Below are 16,810 nucleotides of genomic sequence, written 5' to 3'. Positions count from 1 at the left end.
GAGGCTACTGGGAAAACATTTACTAAAAATGTTGGGACTAAACTAACGCAAATTTGGAGTCTTTGCCTGTTATGCGATATAGGGAGATGGAGGAGTTGAAGGAAGGTAGCTATGGGAATTTTGCCCAGGCTAAGGATTCCTCCAAATTTTCAACAATATCTCAAATATTGGATCGTCATTTATTAATAAAAGCCATGTTAGGTTGTCCTGAGATTAAGGCTTGGACATTCCCATTGGTGAAACTATCTCCTGTGTTACATGTCAACGTTGTTTTGATTAACCGTACTCATCATTGAGGGGCGCCGGGAGGAGGGTGTGGATGGCGTCATATAACAAACGGGTATAGGCTTTTTCTATTCAGTTCAGGAGGTTTCTGAAAATTTCTGCAGCTAAGCGATGCAACGGACTGTGAGCCACCAGTGAGAGAGTGAGTTGAGTTAGTTGAAGAGTTCACTACAGCAATGGACGATCCCGATATTTCTCCGTGTCCGGAAGATTGTGATAATTTGCCGCACACAGTGCATATTGGATACCTGACTGTCACTTTGTATGATCCATACTTGGATTTCTGGAGTATTCTGTGGTGACCACTTTTTGTTAATCCATACATGAATTCGGGTGTGTTATGTGGCGACCACTTGTGTTAAGGAATATCCTGTGACTGTCACTTTGTGATATCCCTACGTGGATTTTGGAACTTAGGCGTCACTTTATTATCCCTGCGTGGACTCTAGTTTTAACTGACGACCACTTGACTTCTGGAATCTTCTGTGACTGTCACCTTGTTATCCTTGCATGGATCAAATGTGTTACGTGATGATCACTTGTCCTCTGGAATTTTCTGTGATCGCCACCTGGTGTCATCTTAATGTGGATTTATGAACCCTTCCTCACAGACACCTGTACCCGTTCCTGTGGATTCCAAAACCTTCTGGATTGCTCTCCTAGGACTCTGTTTGAGTGAGACTTGGGAAGAACTGTTTCCAGACCTCCACAGTTTGTGAGCTAAGATGCATTGCACTGTTAATTTTTGGTTTGGGTAGTAATTGTTTTAATTGTCTATATTTTGGGTAGGTATTGAAAATATATTTGTCTAACATTAAAATCTGCGTCTGTGGTCTATTGCTGCTGGCACGTAACTCTTGTAAAGATTGGAATACCTCCACTTATCAACACAGTGGAGACTCGACCTATGGAGTCAATGTTTCATACCCTAAAAAGCAACTATTGAAGCCTTGAAAACCTGGGTCAAAGGGTTTCCACGATTCTTTTGGAAGTTTCTGCTGTCAATAGCATCAGGACCTCAGAGTACAATTTCTTAATAAATGTGCTCAGTCGGTAAATCAGGTACCTCTACTCTCTATGCTCTGCTTCTTTACCCTCTATACGCATGACAGTATGGTATGGCTAAGCACACTTCCAACCCCATATCGAAATATGCCAATGACAATTTACTCACCAACAAAATAATATCCAATTGTTAGGGCTTGATAAACCTTTACAGCTTCAAATCAAAATACTGTTATTATTATCTACAACACAATTGAACCCCTGGGGGCCCACAGGTGGTAATAGGTCAGCTTGTGCAGAAGGATTAGTCTCCTAGTTGACTGGTGCCACCACTCACTGTCAGCAAACTAAAGAGCCCATTCTTGGCTTCTGGACTTATCAGATCAACTTATCAGATGAACTGTCCTGAGCCCAGCACTTAGCCGCAATCATAAGGAGTATGCAGCAGTGTTAACTGTCTATAGAAGATAAGGAGGTTTCGCTCATCACCAAACATTCTATCAAATTTCTGTAGACCTACTGTTGAATGCATACTGACTGGTTGCATCATGGTCTGGTACAGTAATTCAAATGCACAGGAATGTAAGAAGCTGCACAGAACAGTAGACTCTGACCAATACATCTCTCTATAAGAGCATTAGACATAGGAGCAGAATTTGGCCGGTAGAGTCTACACTGCCGTTCAATCATGGGCTGATCCTTTTGTTTCCCCTCCACAGGCCCAGTCCCTGGCTTTCTCTCTTAAATGTTGAAATTGAAACTCCGTCCACCACTTCTGGCAGTTTGTTCCACTCTTGCACCACCCTCTGAGCGAAGAAGATCCCCCTCAGGTTTCCCTTAAACATTTCACCTTTCACCCTTAACCCATGACCTCTAGTTGTAGTCTCACCCAATGTCAGTGGGAAAAGCCTGATTACTTTGACCCTATCGATACCCCTAATTATTTTGTATACCTTTATCAAATCTCCTCTCATTCTCCTGTGCTCCAGGGAATAAAGTCCAAACCTATTCAGTCCTTCCCTATAACTTAAGTCCTCAAGTTCTGGCAGCATTCTTGTAAATTTTCTCAGTACTCTTTCAATCCTACTGCTATCTTTCCTGTAGTTATGTGACTAAAACTGCTCCAAATTCTGTCCGAAATACTCCAGATTTTGTCTCCTTTGATGTTATGGCCAATCAGGAGCCTATCAATCTCCACCTTAAATATACCCAACGACCTGGCCTCCACAGCAGATTGTGGTAACAAATTCCACAAATTCACCACCCTCTGGCTGAAGAAATTTCTCTACATCTCTGTTTCAAATGGACGTTCCTCTATCCTGAGGCTGTTCTCTCTTCTCCTAGACTCCTCCACCAAGGGAAACATCCTTTCCATGTCTGCTCTGTCCAGGCCTTTCAACATTTGAAAGGTTTCAAAGAGATCCCCCCCCACCATCCTGCTAAATTTCAACAAGTTCCCCATATGATAACCCTTTCATTCCCGGAATCATCCTAGTAAACCACCTCTGAACCCTCTGCAATGCCAGGACATCTTTTCTTAGATAAAGAGCCCAAAACTGTTCACAATACTCAAGGTGAGGCCTCGTCAGTGTCTTAAAAATCCTCAGCATCACATCCCTGCTCTTATATTATAGGCCTCTTGAAATGAATTGCATTTGCCTTCCTCACCACCTACTCAACCTGAAGGTTAACATTTAGGGTGTTCTGCACAAGGATCCTCAAGTCCCTTTGCATCTCAGAGTTTTTGGATTTTCTTCCCATTTAGAAAGTAGTCTGCACATTTATTTTTTCTGCCAAAGTGCATGACCATGCATTTTCCAGCATTGTACTTCACTTGCCACTTTCTTGCCCATTCTCCTACTCTATCTAAGTCCTTCTGTGGGCTTCCTGTTTCCTCAACACTACCTGCCCCTCCAACAATCTTCATATCATCTGCAAACTTGGCAAGAAAACCAGCTATTCTATTACCTAAATCATTGAAATACAGAATTAAAAAAAAGCAGTCTCAACACTGACCCCTGGGAACACCACTAGCTATTGGCAGCCAACCTGAAAGGGATCCTGTTATTCCCACTTGCTGTCTCCTACCACTCCGCCAATGCTCTAACCATGCTAGGGTTGTGTACTGTATACATACTTTATAATAAATGTACTTTGAAACTTTGGTTTATTATCTTCCAACAATGTTCACTTACATTATTGAGGCTGGAAGGGAAATACTACAAATTTAGTACATCTGAAATAAAAACAAAAATGCTGGAAAATAATTGTTGGTCAGGCAGAGAGGAACACAAGTTGCACCATGAGATTTTCCTGTATTTTGTGTTTCCACTTATTGTTGAGGCTACAGTCCTGCAAATGCACAAACTCCACTTCTAACAGGTACTAGTATTGACCATGGTGTGTTAATGTGAATATTAGGTTTGCATCCTGAACAATATCACAACCAACCATTTTCACAGCTGTATGAAGGTTAATAATAGTTGCTAGATATCAAAGAAATGCAGAAATAGTTTTAATTTCTTTTGGAAAAGCAAAATTTTATTTACTTTGGAAGTGTGTTCTTAAATCTGGAATGTACTGTCAGCAGTTTTTAGAAAACAGCCTGGAATAGAACAACTTATGTATAGAGGAAATATAATGCATGAACTTAAATATTTATTTCCTTTAATGCTCATATTTTTAGAATCACCTTCTTAAAAGCAGAAAAAATATTTTACTGACTGAATTTGAGGAAATCTAAACATTTTGTGTCAATCAACCAAATTGGTGAAAATTATGATTAGCAACACAAGCCAGCAGCTTTCTACAATAAAGTTCTAAAAGCATTTCAGGGAGAGGGTGTAGCAAGAACTGGCATGTCAATGCAACATACAAAAATTAGCTGTGGTGGCATTTGTACTTTAAAGAACTCGGATTAATTAAGGAAGTGTGGATTCCAATGCACTTCACTTTCATTGGTTTGGCTTCTCACATTTTGTACGATTTGATTAAAATAAACTTATTTAATATATTGCTTGGTATGCCAATTTGGGTCTTAACATTCCTACACTGAGACAAATATTAGAAGAGGAGAGGAAGCCACGTGTCTAGATCAGATCTCTCAATGGCTTCCAGCTTGGTGTAAAAAAGATTCCATTTGTGGCCCATGATATCCAAGATCAAAAATAAATCAAAAAAGACACTTTTGACATTCAACTGGTAAAATAAATGATGTTTTTCCAGAAATAAGGACAAGTTATTAAACTGAAAAGATTAAATGCCCCTGAAAATAAACATCATTCAAACTTCCGCTTGTTCCATGCAGAACTTCTAGCCAAACTTTATCACCAGCATTTAGTTGATGGATGACACTACCTGATAAAATGTTTTGTGACCCCCTATCATTAACACTTGAAACAATCACTGTACGTCCATTTATTTGCAAACCGAGTCTTACTTGGCCAGCAACTTGCAAGTTATATGAAAATTGATACACACCAGCGAAACTACAAGTAAATATTCCTGTCGCACAGTTGAAATGTCTCTGGCCATTATAGATCCCAGTTACACATGGAATTGCATATGACTGCCTAAGACGTCCTGATCTAAGTTTTACGGAAAAGGCCGATGTTTTTACTTGTTGCGGACATGCACTGCAATCTCCTTCCGGTCCCCTTGGTCCAATGTCACCTTTTTCTCCTTTAAGACCTGGTTGTCCACTGCTCAATGTAGGTTCCACGATTTCAGCATTGCCTGCAAAAATAGATCATCATATTTATCCAGTCAGTGGAAAATTCATAACTTGATTAACTCAATTTAAATCTTCACAGCATAGTAATACAAAAGAGTAGGACCAAAGGTGACAGAAAATCCTGATCTTGATAATTTGAGCAGTATTGTGTTGGAAACTGTATACCCCAGGTTAATTTCTAGGCCCAGAACTGTCAACAAGCAGAAGCTGGACAATGTGCTGAATTGAATGCTGGGTTGCAGGAAACAGCTGACAAAAGAGTGTTGTGATCATTCTGGTTTCCTTTTGAAGATGTCGTTTTGCGGGCAGGGAGAAAAGATTTCTTAAAGTTTCACTTAAGTGGAGAATATTGCATCCTCAGATAGCCTGCAAGAGTTGCTCTTTGAAGTAATGATATAGAAGTGCAATTTAATGCAGGGTATGCCTTGAGCGTTTCTCATGTTTGTCAATTATTTCTCGTAAGTATTAGAGGTGTATAAAATCTGGAAATTAGTTTCAATTAGATTTTCACACTCTGACATCTTACACTTTTCCATGGTTTGTTCTTTCTAAGAAATGTTTAAGAAACAAAGGCAATAAATACTTGGTATGTTGCACAATATGGGTGAGAATCCAGTGGAAGGCATTTGTTATATTGTTAATTTCAATGACATGAAGTTGAGCCAGGTGAACCTCTCACCCAGATGAGTACACAGATGGAAATTAATGAACTTGTGTTTATATACAACCATAAAGCCAAACAGTTTAACTCAGGAAATACTGGATTCCAGCCCTTACCTACACAACTGGGTGGTTGCTGTTCCCACTGTCCGTTAGGCAGACATGTTATCGTGTCTGCTCCCTGAATAGTGAATCCGGACTGACAGGTGTACCTGACTGAAGATTTACAGATCGAGAAATGGGCATGAGCCACAGCAGGGACAGAGCCACATGGGGTCACTGTAAATGGAGCAGATAGTAACTGGTTAAATGAATTGAGACCATGTAGCACATGAAGAAATGTGTAAATCGCAATAAAATGCTCAGACTACTAGTAAGGCAAGGTGAATCACACTGGTAGGGAATGTATGGGAAATGCCGAAAGTCTCAATTCTACTGAATATTAACCATGAAGAAATAAACGTAATGTGAAAGCAGTGAGCCTTGCTATAGATAAGGAGGATTGAGCTGAATCAGATGCATAGCGATTCAATTCCCTAAGACACAACCAAACACAGTGAACTGTAACATTTCTTAATCTAGATCTAGTATTAGGTAACGAACCGGGTCAGGTCACAGATCTCTCAGTGGGTGAGCATCTGGGGGACAGTGACCACTGCTCCCTGGCCTTTAGCATTATCATGGAAAGGGATAGAATCAGAGAGGACAGGAAAAATTTTAATTGGGGAAGGGCAAATTATGAGGCTATAAGGCTAGAACTTGCAGGTGTGAATTGGGATGATGTTTTTGCAGGGAAATGTACTATGGACATGTGGTCGATGTTTAGGGATCTCTTGCAGGATGTTAGGGATAAATTTGTCCCGGTGAGGAAGATAAAGAATGGTAGGGTGAAGGAACGATGGGTGACAAGTGAGGTGGAAAATCTAGTCAGGTGGAAGAAGGCAGCATACGTGAGGTTTAGGAAGCAAGGATCAGATGGGTCTATTGAGGAATATAGGGTAGCAAGAAAGGAGCTTAAGAAGGGGCTGAGAAGAGCAAGAAGGGGGCATGAGAAGGCCTTGGCGAGAAGGGTAAAGGAAAACCCCAAGGCATTCTTCAATTATGCGAAGAACAAAAGGATGACAGGAGTGAAGGTAGGACTGATTAGAGATAAAAGTGGGAAGATGTGCCTGGAGGCTGTGGAAGTGAGCGAGGTCCTCAATGAATACTTCTCTTTGGTATTCACCAATGAGAGGGAACTTGATGATAGTGAGGACAATGTGAGTGAGGCTCATATTCTGGAGCATGTTGATATTAAAGGAGAGGAGGTGTTGAAGTTATTAAAATACATTAGGACGGATAAGTCCCCGGAGCTGGAGGGAATATTCCCCAGGCTGCTTCACGAGGCAAGGGAAGAGATTGCTGAGCCTCTGGCTAGGATCTTTATATCCTCGTTGCCCACGGGAATGATACTGGAGGATTGGAGGGGGGCGAATGTTGTCCCCTTGTTCAAAAAAGGTAGCAGGGATAGTCCAGGTAATTATAGACCAGTGCTGGGAAAGCTGTTGGAAAAGATTCTTAGAGATAGGATCTATGGGCATTTAGAGAATCATGGTCTAATCAGGGACAGTCAGCATGGCTTTGTGAAGGGCAGATCATGTCTAACAAGCCTGAGAGATTTCTTTGAGGAGGTGCCAGGCATAGATGAGGGTAGTGCAGTGGATGTGATCTATATGAATTTTAGTAAGGCATTTGACAAGGTTCCACACAGTAGGCTTATTCAGAAAGTCAGAAGGCATGGGAAGTTTGGCCGGGTGGATTCAGAGTTGGCTTGCCTGCAGAAGGCAGAAGGTCGTGATGGAGGGAATACATTCGGATTGGAGGGTTGTGACTAGTGGTGTCCCACAAGGATCGGTTCTGGGACCTCTACTTTTCATGATTTTTATTAACGACCTGGATGTGGGTGTAGAAGGGTGGGTTGGCAAGTTTGCAGACGAGACAAAGGTTGGTGATGTTGTAAACAGTGTAGGGGATTGTCAAAGATTGCAGAGAGACATTGATAGGTTGCAGAAATGGGCTGAGAAGTGGCAGATGGAGTTCAACCCGGAGAAGTGTGAGGTGGTACACTTTGGAAGGACAAACTCCAAGGCAGAGTACAAAGTAAATGGCAGGATACTTGCTAGTGTGGAGGAGCAGAGGAATCTGGGGGTACATGTCCACAGATCCCTGGAAGTTGCCTGACAGGTAGATAGGGTAGTTAAGAAAGCTTATGGGATGTTAGCTTTCATAAGTCAAGGGATAGAGTTTAAGAGTTGTGAGGTAATGATGCAGCTTTGTAAAACTCTGGTTAGGCCACACTTGGAGTGCTGTGTCCAGTTCTGGTCGCCTCACTATAGGAAGGATGTGGAAGCATTGGAAAGGGTACAGAGGAGATTTACCAGGATGCTGCCTGGTTTAGAGAGTATGCATTATGATCATAGATTAAGGGAGCTAGGGCTTTACTCTTTGGAGAGAAGGAGGATGAGAGGAGACATGATAGAGGTATACAAGATATTAAGAGGAATGGATAGAGTGGGTAGGCAGCGCCTCTTCCCCAGGGCACCACTGCTCAGTACAAGAAGACATGGCTTTAAGGTAAAGGGTGGGAAGTTCAAGGGGGATATTAGAGGAAGGTTTTTTATTCAGAGAGTGGTTGGTGTGTGGAATGCACTGCCTGAGTCAGTGGTGGAGGCAGATACACTAGTGAAATTTAAGAGACTACTATACAGGTATATGGAGGAATTTAAGGTGGGAGGTTATATGGGAGGCAGGGTTTGACGGTTGGCACAACAATGTGGGCTGAAGGGCCTGTACTGTGCTGTTCTATGTTCTATGTTCTATGTTCTTAATGACTTATGAAGTTCATTGCCAGGATGCTCCCAAGTAGTAGAATAATGGGCTACAACCGTATGACATTCAACACGCCTATGCATGAGATAATGCTGCTTATCTTCATTGTTATTTACCTTTGATTTTCTGCTAGTGATAAATATCCAGGGATGATTCTATCCATCCAGACAGGCATTTAAAAACAATGATATTTAACTCTGAAGAACATCTACTTTAATGTTGAATGTTGGGTGTAATTCTGTGGCAGCCATTATCACCAATGAATCAACGGTTATACACCCATTTCAGCATTATGATCTTGTAAGTGTCACCATTAGTAAGAGATATCTAACCATTATCCTGCTTTCTCTTTCAGAGGATTGATAAAATACCTGTAGCTGTGTCACAGAGGAACAGAGTATTGAAACTAACTTTCAGGCTGATCCGTATCCCTTATTCAACATCAATAAAATAGATGCCACACCGTACTATAGGTAGTCATAGCCAAAGGGTGGTAGTGGGGACGAGCTCCCACTGCTAAACAAATGCTCTTCATGGCATGCATCTCAAACAGCCTCTGACAACCCAAGTCCAACTCCTGGCCTTCACGTGTGGCATAGTTCTTACGCCTGGCGGAGCTGTTCTCGCTGACAGGAGAAGGGGCAAAGGTGGACCACTGGTGCCATAAAACCAGTTGCTCCGGGCAGATGGGGCTCATTAACCATGGATGGTAGCTCGTCTAGGAGAGGAAAAACTCCGATTTCAAACCTCTGCTGCCTTGCGGCTATACCCACTCACGGGAAAGGCTTTGGGAGTGAACCCTGAGGAAAGATCCGGAGTCGGAGTCCCGAAGGTGGCTGACTGCTGTACCCAGCACTGGCACGGCAACTCCCGCGATGCTGCTGGCACCAAACTGTATCGATTTTCGTCGTTCCTTTGGACCTGGCATCAGCATGGAGAGGGGTGTCCCACTGCATGGGCAGCAGATGGACCTCCATATCAACTCTGCCCTGGCTTGCGCCCTGGAGAGGCCACTCCCAGTGACTACCAGAGGCGCAGTACCCATGGTCGACCACGACCGACGGAGGCCACACACATACACTATCTGCCATTCATATCTTAATAATGAATATCGGTTGAGAGTTTGCGGTGCACTTTATCTGACTTATTCCCAGAAATCTCCTAACTTAGGAACCTACCACAATCAGTGCCATGACACCAAATACTATTGTTGCACCAAGTGTCCTTGGCAGTCCTTGAAAGCTGAACTAGCAAGGAAGTTTGCCATCTCAGGAAACTTTCCGTGGTGTGAGCAGGTTGGCTGACACAAAAAAGAGCAAAAGAGGTGAACAGAGTTATGAAGTAAATCATCAGAAAAGTGATACAGATGCAGGTGGCATAAATGGCACATAAGGAGACAATTAGATGATCTTCTGGGCTGAAAAGGACTGAGGGAACAGAACGAATGACAGTGTGAGAAGATGCATCAGTGATGTTATAATAAAAAGCCTAAATTTGCTGCTTCTAAAGGCTTTCCATAACTCCAATCCCTTTTGTTTTACTGTTCTCAAGTGCCAAGATGAAAGAGAACAATTACAGCAGAAACTAAATGACCTTGACTCACAGTAATTCAGCATTCAGTGTTCGATCACAGCACCCAGCTTTGTATTCTTTCACTGCAATGGACTGGGCTGTTTTTATGCACAGATGTACAGGAACAGTATTGCTAATCTTGTGAAGGTTGTGTTCAGCCCTCAGAAACTGTACCTTGTGCGTCCTCTCTCCAGGCACTCAGGTCGACCTGTGGTATATCTTTGCAGTTTACATATCCTTCTGGAAAGCGGTGGAATTTAAATGCATCCCGAGGTAGCAACTGTATCCCAGTGTTATCACAGATAATCCTGGACATGGAGATTTGAGTAAGAGCCTGGCGCTGGGCAATAGTAAACACTTCACGATTTTGCCACCAAAATCTGAAGAACAGAGGGAAAATGTCAGTGTTAAGATTCTAAAGTACACAGATCAAGACTGAACTAGTTGGCTACGAAAACACCAGTATATCCAGACTTATTGAACCCAGGTCTAACAACTGTACAAAGGAAAAAGGTCAGAGGGAGAGGAATCATACAGATTCTGTTAACTTATACCCAGAAGAAGGCCTTCAGCCCAATACATTTACACAATCCAAAAAATGGAAGACTTAAACTGATTCCTCTTCTCTGCTTTTGACCCAGGACGTTACAAGCTGCAACATTTTGTGCTCATCCTGCAACTTTTTAAATAATTAAGATTTCTGCTTCAATTGCCCTTGAAGACAGAACATTTGAGTCTCTTATCTTTGAATCCATTGCATGGTACCTGCATAAGGTTGGTAAATAATGAGATAAGATTCCTGGCCTTTCTGCAGCTTTCCAGTCTGAAGATCAGTGTAAGATTGTATTCGCTCCACAGACCTGGACAGCATTCTAACCTATTTTATCGAACATTATTAACACTTCTGACGAAGTTCAAAGTGAAATTTATTATCAGAATACATACATGTCACTAATTTAGTCAGATGGAAGATTTTACATCATGCTGGAAACTGTATTGGATTCCTCTATGCATTAGAGCCCTAATCAAGACAGATAGAAGCCCTAATATGTAATTGGTTGTGAGGCTCCCAGCTGAATGAAAGTATTTGCTAATGTACTCTCAGGGAATATGTGACATGCAAGTGCAAATGTATAGGAAAGAGCTATAGTACAATTTAAGATCACTATCTTTGAGTTTTCTTGAGAGAGTGAGTGATTGAAGAAGGGTTTTGGCTAATCAATACATGCAGAGGGACTTGTTTCTGGAGAGGAATATGCCAATAAGCATTCCTAGTTTCCTGTACAACTATGAAAGAAACTCAATCTTGACATCTCTTCTCAAACGTACAATTCTTCTTTCCCTGAATTATCGCATCCTAACCTGGAAGACTGGAGTATTGAAAAGCTCTGTTGGTTGTTGGATTGCCTGTGCCTGGCTTGTAAAGTGGACAGTTAAAGTCCTGAGTTGCTTGATTGTTTTAATATTGTTATTACCTGTCCCCATCTCTCAGGTTCTTGAATTGCTGTCCTATTAAGCAGGCTAACAAGGGGCCAACCCTTCCACCTCTAACGAAGGGTTCAGAGATTGCCCCTAACCACACGTCAATATTTTCTGTAGTTCCGTATAGACTGAGGAGCTTATTTGCTAGCTCTATACTTCCAAGAACTCGAGCAAGTTGAAAAGTATTCTTTGGTTGTGAAAGTCCACAGAATTTGCGCCATGCAGAGTAACCTGTAAGATCCAGAGACAATAAAAAGCATGTCAGCTCATTTGTGGCAGTTACACTTAAACAAGAACAACATTAACACAAAATATCCCGAGTTTAGAAACATTGCTGGGTGATCTGCTGCTGGACTCAGGCAGGGTCTTTGTAAACTTATCAAGTGAAACTTTCTGGAATTGTCAACAGAAATGCGACATTTTTATTTTTTTCCTATTTTGTGTAAAACATAGCTGGGTTTGAATTAATGCTTTATTCTTCTGCTTGAGGCTAGTTATGAACTTTTCACAGCAGAAGCCACCCCAACTGCACACTAATTCATAAAGTCTAAGAGTAAGCTTCAGTCTTCAAATTTTACATTATTTTAATCAAGACCATCCCCTCACTTGGCATATTGTGAAACATTTATTTGAATTAATTGTTCTTTTGGATATGGGTGAGGTTCCAAGGTGCCTTCAGGAGCTAATAATGAGTCACCTTCCTGACCCACTGCAAGTGTTCAGGTGAAGTATTTTGTACAATAGTGATGGAAAGGGTGGGCTAGGATATAGCTCCAGTGATGTTGAAGGAATAGATATGTACTTCCAAGTCAAGTTGGTGTGGAATTTGGAACGTAACCTACAGTTGAGCATCTTCCCATGCACCTATTTGTCCTTCTCAGTGACAGAAGTTGTAGGTTTGGGAAGAACAAACAGGTTAACATGCATCACTGGCAGTGAAGGGAATGAGTATTTATGGTTGCAGATGAGGTGTCATCAAGTGGGCTGTTTTACTCTGGATGGTATCAAGGATCCTGAAAGCCAATGGAGCTGCATCCATCTGGTCAATTGGAAAGAATGGTATTATTTCTGATTTGTGGCTTATTGATGGCAGACTGGCAAACATTTGAGACAAAAATGATAGTATATCAATCACGATTACCACAGAGCAAATCTGAGAATAACTTCAGAGCTTTCCAAAGTACAATTAAGTACAGAATCTGCTTTCAGAGGTTTACTTCTTCCGCACAGGGAACACTGCTATCTCCTCCCCAAATCAGTGAATTGGACAAGAACTGTTTGGAAGTTTAATTACCAGCAAAATATTCTGATATTTGTAATATTTCTGGATGAAATGCTTATTGAAAACTAAGCTTTTGATTACCTTTCACAACCTTTTTGGCCTTAACCACTAATTTTATAAATGTAGACCCTGATTACATCTGATAATTATTTAAAATCAGAATCAGTTTTAATATCACTGGTATACAGTATATATATATATATAGTTAAATTAAATAAGTGGTGCAAAACTAGAAAATAGTGAGGTAGTCGATTCAGAAATTGGTTTGCAGAAGGGAAGAAGCTGTTCCTGAATCATTGAGTGTGCACATTCAGGCTTTTGTACCTCCTTTCTAATTGTAGCATTGAGTAGAAGGCATGTCCTGGGTGACTGCAACACTATTTGAAAAGTAATGACATTTTAAATTTTGCTTTCCTTCCTAAAGCTTGCTTATATTTCACATTTTACCTCTGACATACAGTGCTTATAAAAGGTATTCACCCACCTTGGAAGTTTTCATGTTTTATCACTTTACAACATTAAATCACAGTGGATTTAACTTGGCTGTTCTGGTACTGATCAACAGAAAAAGATGCTTTTGTGCCAAAGTGAAAACAGATCTTTACAAAGTGATCTAAATTAATTACAAATATAAAACACAAAATAATTGGTTGCATAAGTATTCACCCCCTTCAAGTCAGTATTTATTAGATGCACCTTTGGCAGTAATTATAGCCTTGAGTCTGTGTGCATAGGTCTCTATCAGCTCTGCACATCTGGACACTGCTTTACATTCTTCTTCACTATTCTTTACCAAACTGCTCAAGCTCTGTCAGATTGCATGGAGATCATGAGTGAACAGCCCTTTTCAAGTCCAGCCACAAATTCTCAATTAGTTTGAGGTCTGGACCTTGATTTCTCCACTCCAGGATATCAACTTTGTTGTTTTTAAGCCATTCCTGTGTAGCTTTGGCTTTATACTTGGGGGTCATTGTCTTGCTGGAAAACAAATCTTCTCCCAAATCACAGTTCTCTTGCAGAGGGCATCGGGTTTACCTCTAGGATTTCTCTATATTTTGCTGCATTCATTTTACCCTTTACCTTCACAAGCCGTCCAGAGCCTGCTGCAGTGAAGCATCCTGACCGCACGATGCAGCCATCACCATGCTTCATGGTAGGGATGGTGTGTTTCTGATGATGTGTGGTGTTTGGCTAACACCAAGCATAACGTTTAGTCTGATGGCCAAAAAGCTCAATTTTGGTTTCATCAAATTATTGAACCTTCTTCCAGCTGACTTCAGAGTCTCCCACATGCCTTCTGGCAATTCTAGCTGAGATTTCATGTGAGTTTTTTTAACAGTGGCTTTCTCTTTGCACTCTCCCATAAAGCCGCAACTGGTGAAGCACCCAGACAACATCTCGGCCACTGAAGCTTGTAACTCCTTTAGAGTTGTCACAGGTCTCTTGGTGGCCTCCCTCACTAGTTTCCTTATTGCATGGTTCAGTCTGTTTTTAAGGACGGCCTGCTCCAGGCAGATTTACAGTTGTGCCATATTATTTCCTTTTCTTGATGATTGACTTAACTGCACTCCAAGGAATATTCAATGACTTGGAAATCTTCTTGTATTCATCTCCTGACTTGTGCTTTTCAATAACCTTTTTGTGGGGCTGCTTGGAGTGTACTTTTGTCTTCATGGTGTAGTTTTTGCCAGGATACTGACTTACCAAACACAAAATAATCTGCAGATGCTGGGGTCAAAGCAACACTCACAACATGCTGGAGCAACTCAGCAGGTCGGGTAGCATCCGTGGAAAAGATTGGTCGACGTTTCGGGCTGGTCCGGCCCGAAATGTCGACCGATCTTTTCCACGGATGCTGCCCGACCTGCTGAGTTCCTCCAGCATGAACTGACTCACCAGCAGTGGGACCTTTCATATACAGGTGTATTTTAACCACAATCGATTGAAATACCTTGACTGCACATAGGTATCCAAATACAGATCTCCGTTTAACTAATTATGTGATTTCTAACTCTAATTGGCTGAACCAGTGATGATTTGATGTGTCGTATTAAAGGGGGATGAATTCTTATGATTCAATTATTTTGTGTCTTACCTTTGTAGTTAACTTAGATCACTTTGTAGAGCTCTGTTTTCACTTTGACCCAAAAAAGTCTTTTTTTCTGTTGATCAGTGTAAAAAAAACAAATTAAATCCACTGTGATTCAATGTTGAAAAACAATAAAACATGAAAACTTCCAAGGGGAGTGGGTGAATACCTTTTATAGGCACTGTATGTAAATATTTCTCGGCAGGATATTTAAGAAATCATTGTTTGGAATTGTTGCTCTTGCTGTTATGAGAATTATTCTATGTGATTTGCCGCATAGCTTCTTGATGGCATCTCTGTTCTGGAGCAACATGGCTTGTTTTCAGCTAATCGCTGAAATCATGGGGAGAAAATAATCTATGCCAATAACTACATTCAGTCCTTCTTTCTATAAAGTCATTGATAGGTGCCATGATGGTACTGACTGCAATATCCAGGTATCTAAGTTAAATGTTGTCTAATATTTGTTTTATGGCACATGGGTCTCATCCATACAGTCTCATTGAAACATACTTCTCTAAACGTAAACCTGATAAATCACGCTCATTCAAAAATATGAATAAAATTATCTTACTTGAATATATGCTGTTATATGCTCATTAGCATAACCTCACTTTTTATTTACTCCAAATTAATATTTTAGTAAATATTTCACAACAAAGTGATCTCCATTAAATATGTCAAGTAAATATTTCCTGATAAATATCTGTGAGTTTTCCTCAAAAAAATCCCAGGTCTCATTGAATATTTTTTTAAATCTGCTATCATAAGGGCATTTATTTGGAGTTAAGTAATTCCTCATCTTAAATTATTTCTTAATAAGAGTTCCCCAGTAGTTTCTACTTGTTTCATAGGCCCCAAGGACTCGTTCTTAATCCATAATTAATAATCTGAGTTCAGTATTTGCTGATGCCAACTTCTTGCTGTACACTCACTGTGAATGCATTACATGCCCACTTCTCATTGCTACCATCAAGGAGGAGGTACAGGAGTGTGAATACGCATACAGCATTTTTGGTATAGCCTTTTTCCCTCTGCCATCAGATTTCTGAATGGGTAATGAACCCATGTACACTACCTCACCACTTTTATCCCTCTTTTCAGGACAATGCCAGTGACATTAAGCCAGATTCTGATTCTATATTTGAAATCGATGATTCAACAATGCAACCAAAGACAACAGAATGAGATACTCAAAGGTACGATTCTAACTGCAATTCTGCAAATACATTTGATTAAAATTTACATCTCAGCTGCTGTTATGCCTACCGTATGATAATATTTACAACAACTTTCTAGCTGCTCTTTGCCAGTAAACCCAATATTTTCCCATCGACTTTTTGATAATGTGACTGTAGATCAATTTTGGATAAAATGACAATGTATTTTTCTGAGCTATGTGCAACACTTTGCTTGTCGTCCTCTTACCTTGGAGCCCATGATCGCGAGAACGTTGCATGTTCAGAGCACCCAAATCCAATGCTAAATGAGCAGTCAGCTTAAACAGCTTCTCTCGCAGCTCATCTACCAACATCTTGTTTGCTTTCTGTAGTTTTGCAGGACAACCCAGTAATCCTCGAACAATGGGATCAGCTCCACCTGCACAAAACACAATCTAAGTTGTGGAGAAAGCTGTCCTATGAAACAGCTGTCTGGGAATGTAAGTGCTTGGTATTCTAGGCTCCTGCCCTGTATGCATGCATTATGTATCCCAGTCGAGTCAGAAGAGACAGCAAAAGCTGGAATCCAGAGTAGTAAGCAATCTGCTGGAAACTCAGCGGATCAAGCAGCATCAATGGGAGGAAGGAATTGTCAATCTTTTGGGTCAAAGCCC

General features: G+C 41.0%; 1 protein-coding gene across 1 annotated transcript in view; it reads right to left on the bottom strand.

Annotated features, from left to right (window-relative positions):
* Positions 1 to 3,968: 3,968 nt before the first annotated feature.
* The window catches only part of LOC140187916 (myeloperoxidase-like), a 35,467-nt gene continuing 22,625 nt past the window's right edge, over positions 3,969 to 16,810 (bottom strand). Inside the window, exons 11-15 of the mRNA XM_072243787.1 lie at positions 16,405 to 16,575; positions 11,599 to 11,836; positions 10,298 to 10,503; positions 5,801 to 5,962; positions 3,969 to 5,025 (exon numbers count right to left, since the gene is read on the bottom strand). Of these exons, the coding sequence (XP_072099888.1) occupies positions 4,532 to 5,025; positions 5,801 to 5,962; positions 10,298 to 10,503; positions 11,599 to 11,836; positions 16,405 to 16,575 (1,271 nt within the window). The 3' untranslated portion in view covers positions 3,969 to 4,531. The remainder of the gene's footprint in view (positions 5,026 to 5,800; positions 5,963 to 10,297; positions 10,504 to 11,598; positions 11,837 to 16,404; positions 16,576 to 16,810) is intronic.

The sequence above is a fragment of the Mobula birostris genome, chromosome 25, assembly GCF_030028105.1.
Source record: "Mobula birostris isolate sMobBir1 chromosome 25, sMobBir1.hap1, whole genome shotgun sequence".
Taxonomy (NCBI): Eukaryota; Metazoa; Chordata; class Chondrichthyes; order Myliobatiformes; family Myliobatidae; genus Mobula; species Mobula birostris.
Note: the sequence above shows the minus strand (reverse complement) of the source record. Positions and strands in the feature narration are given on the sequence as shown.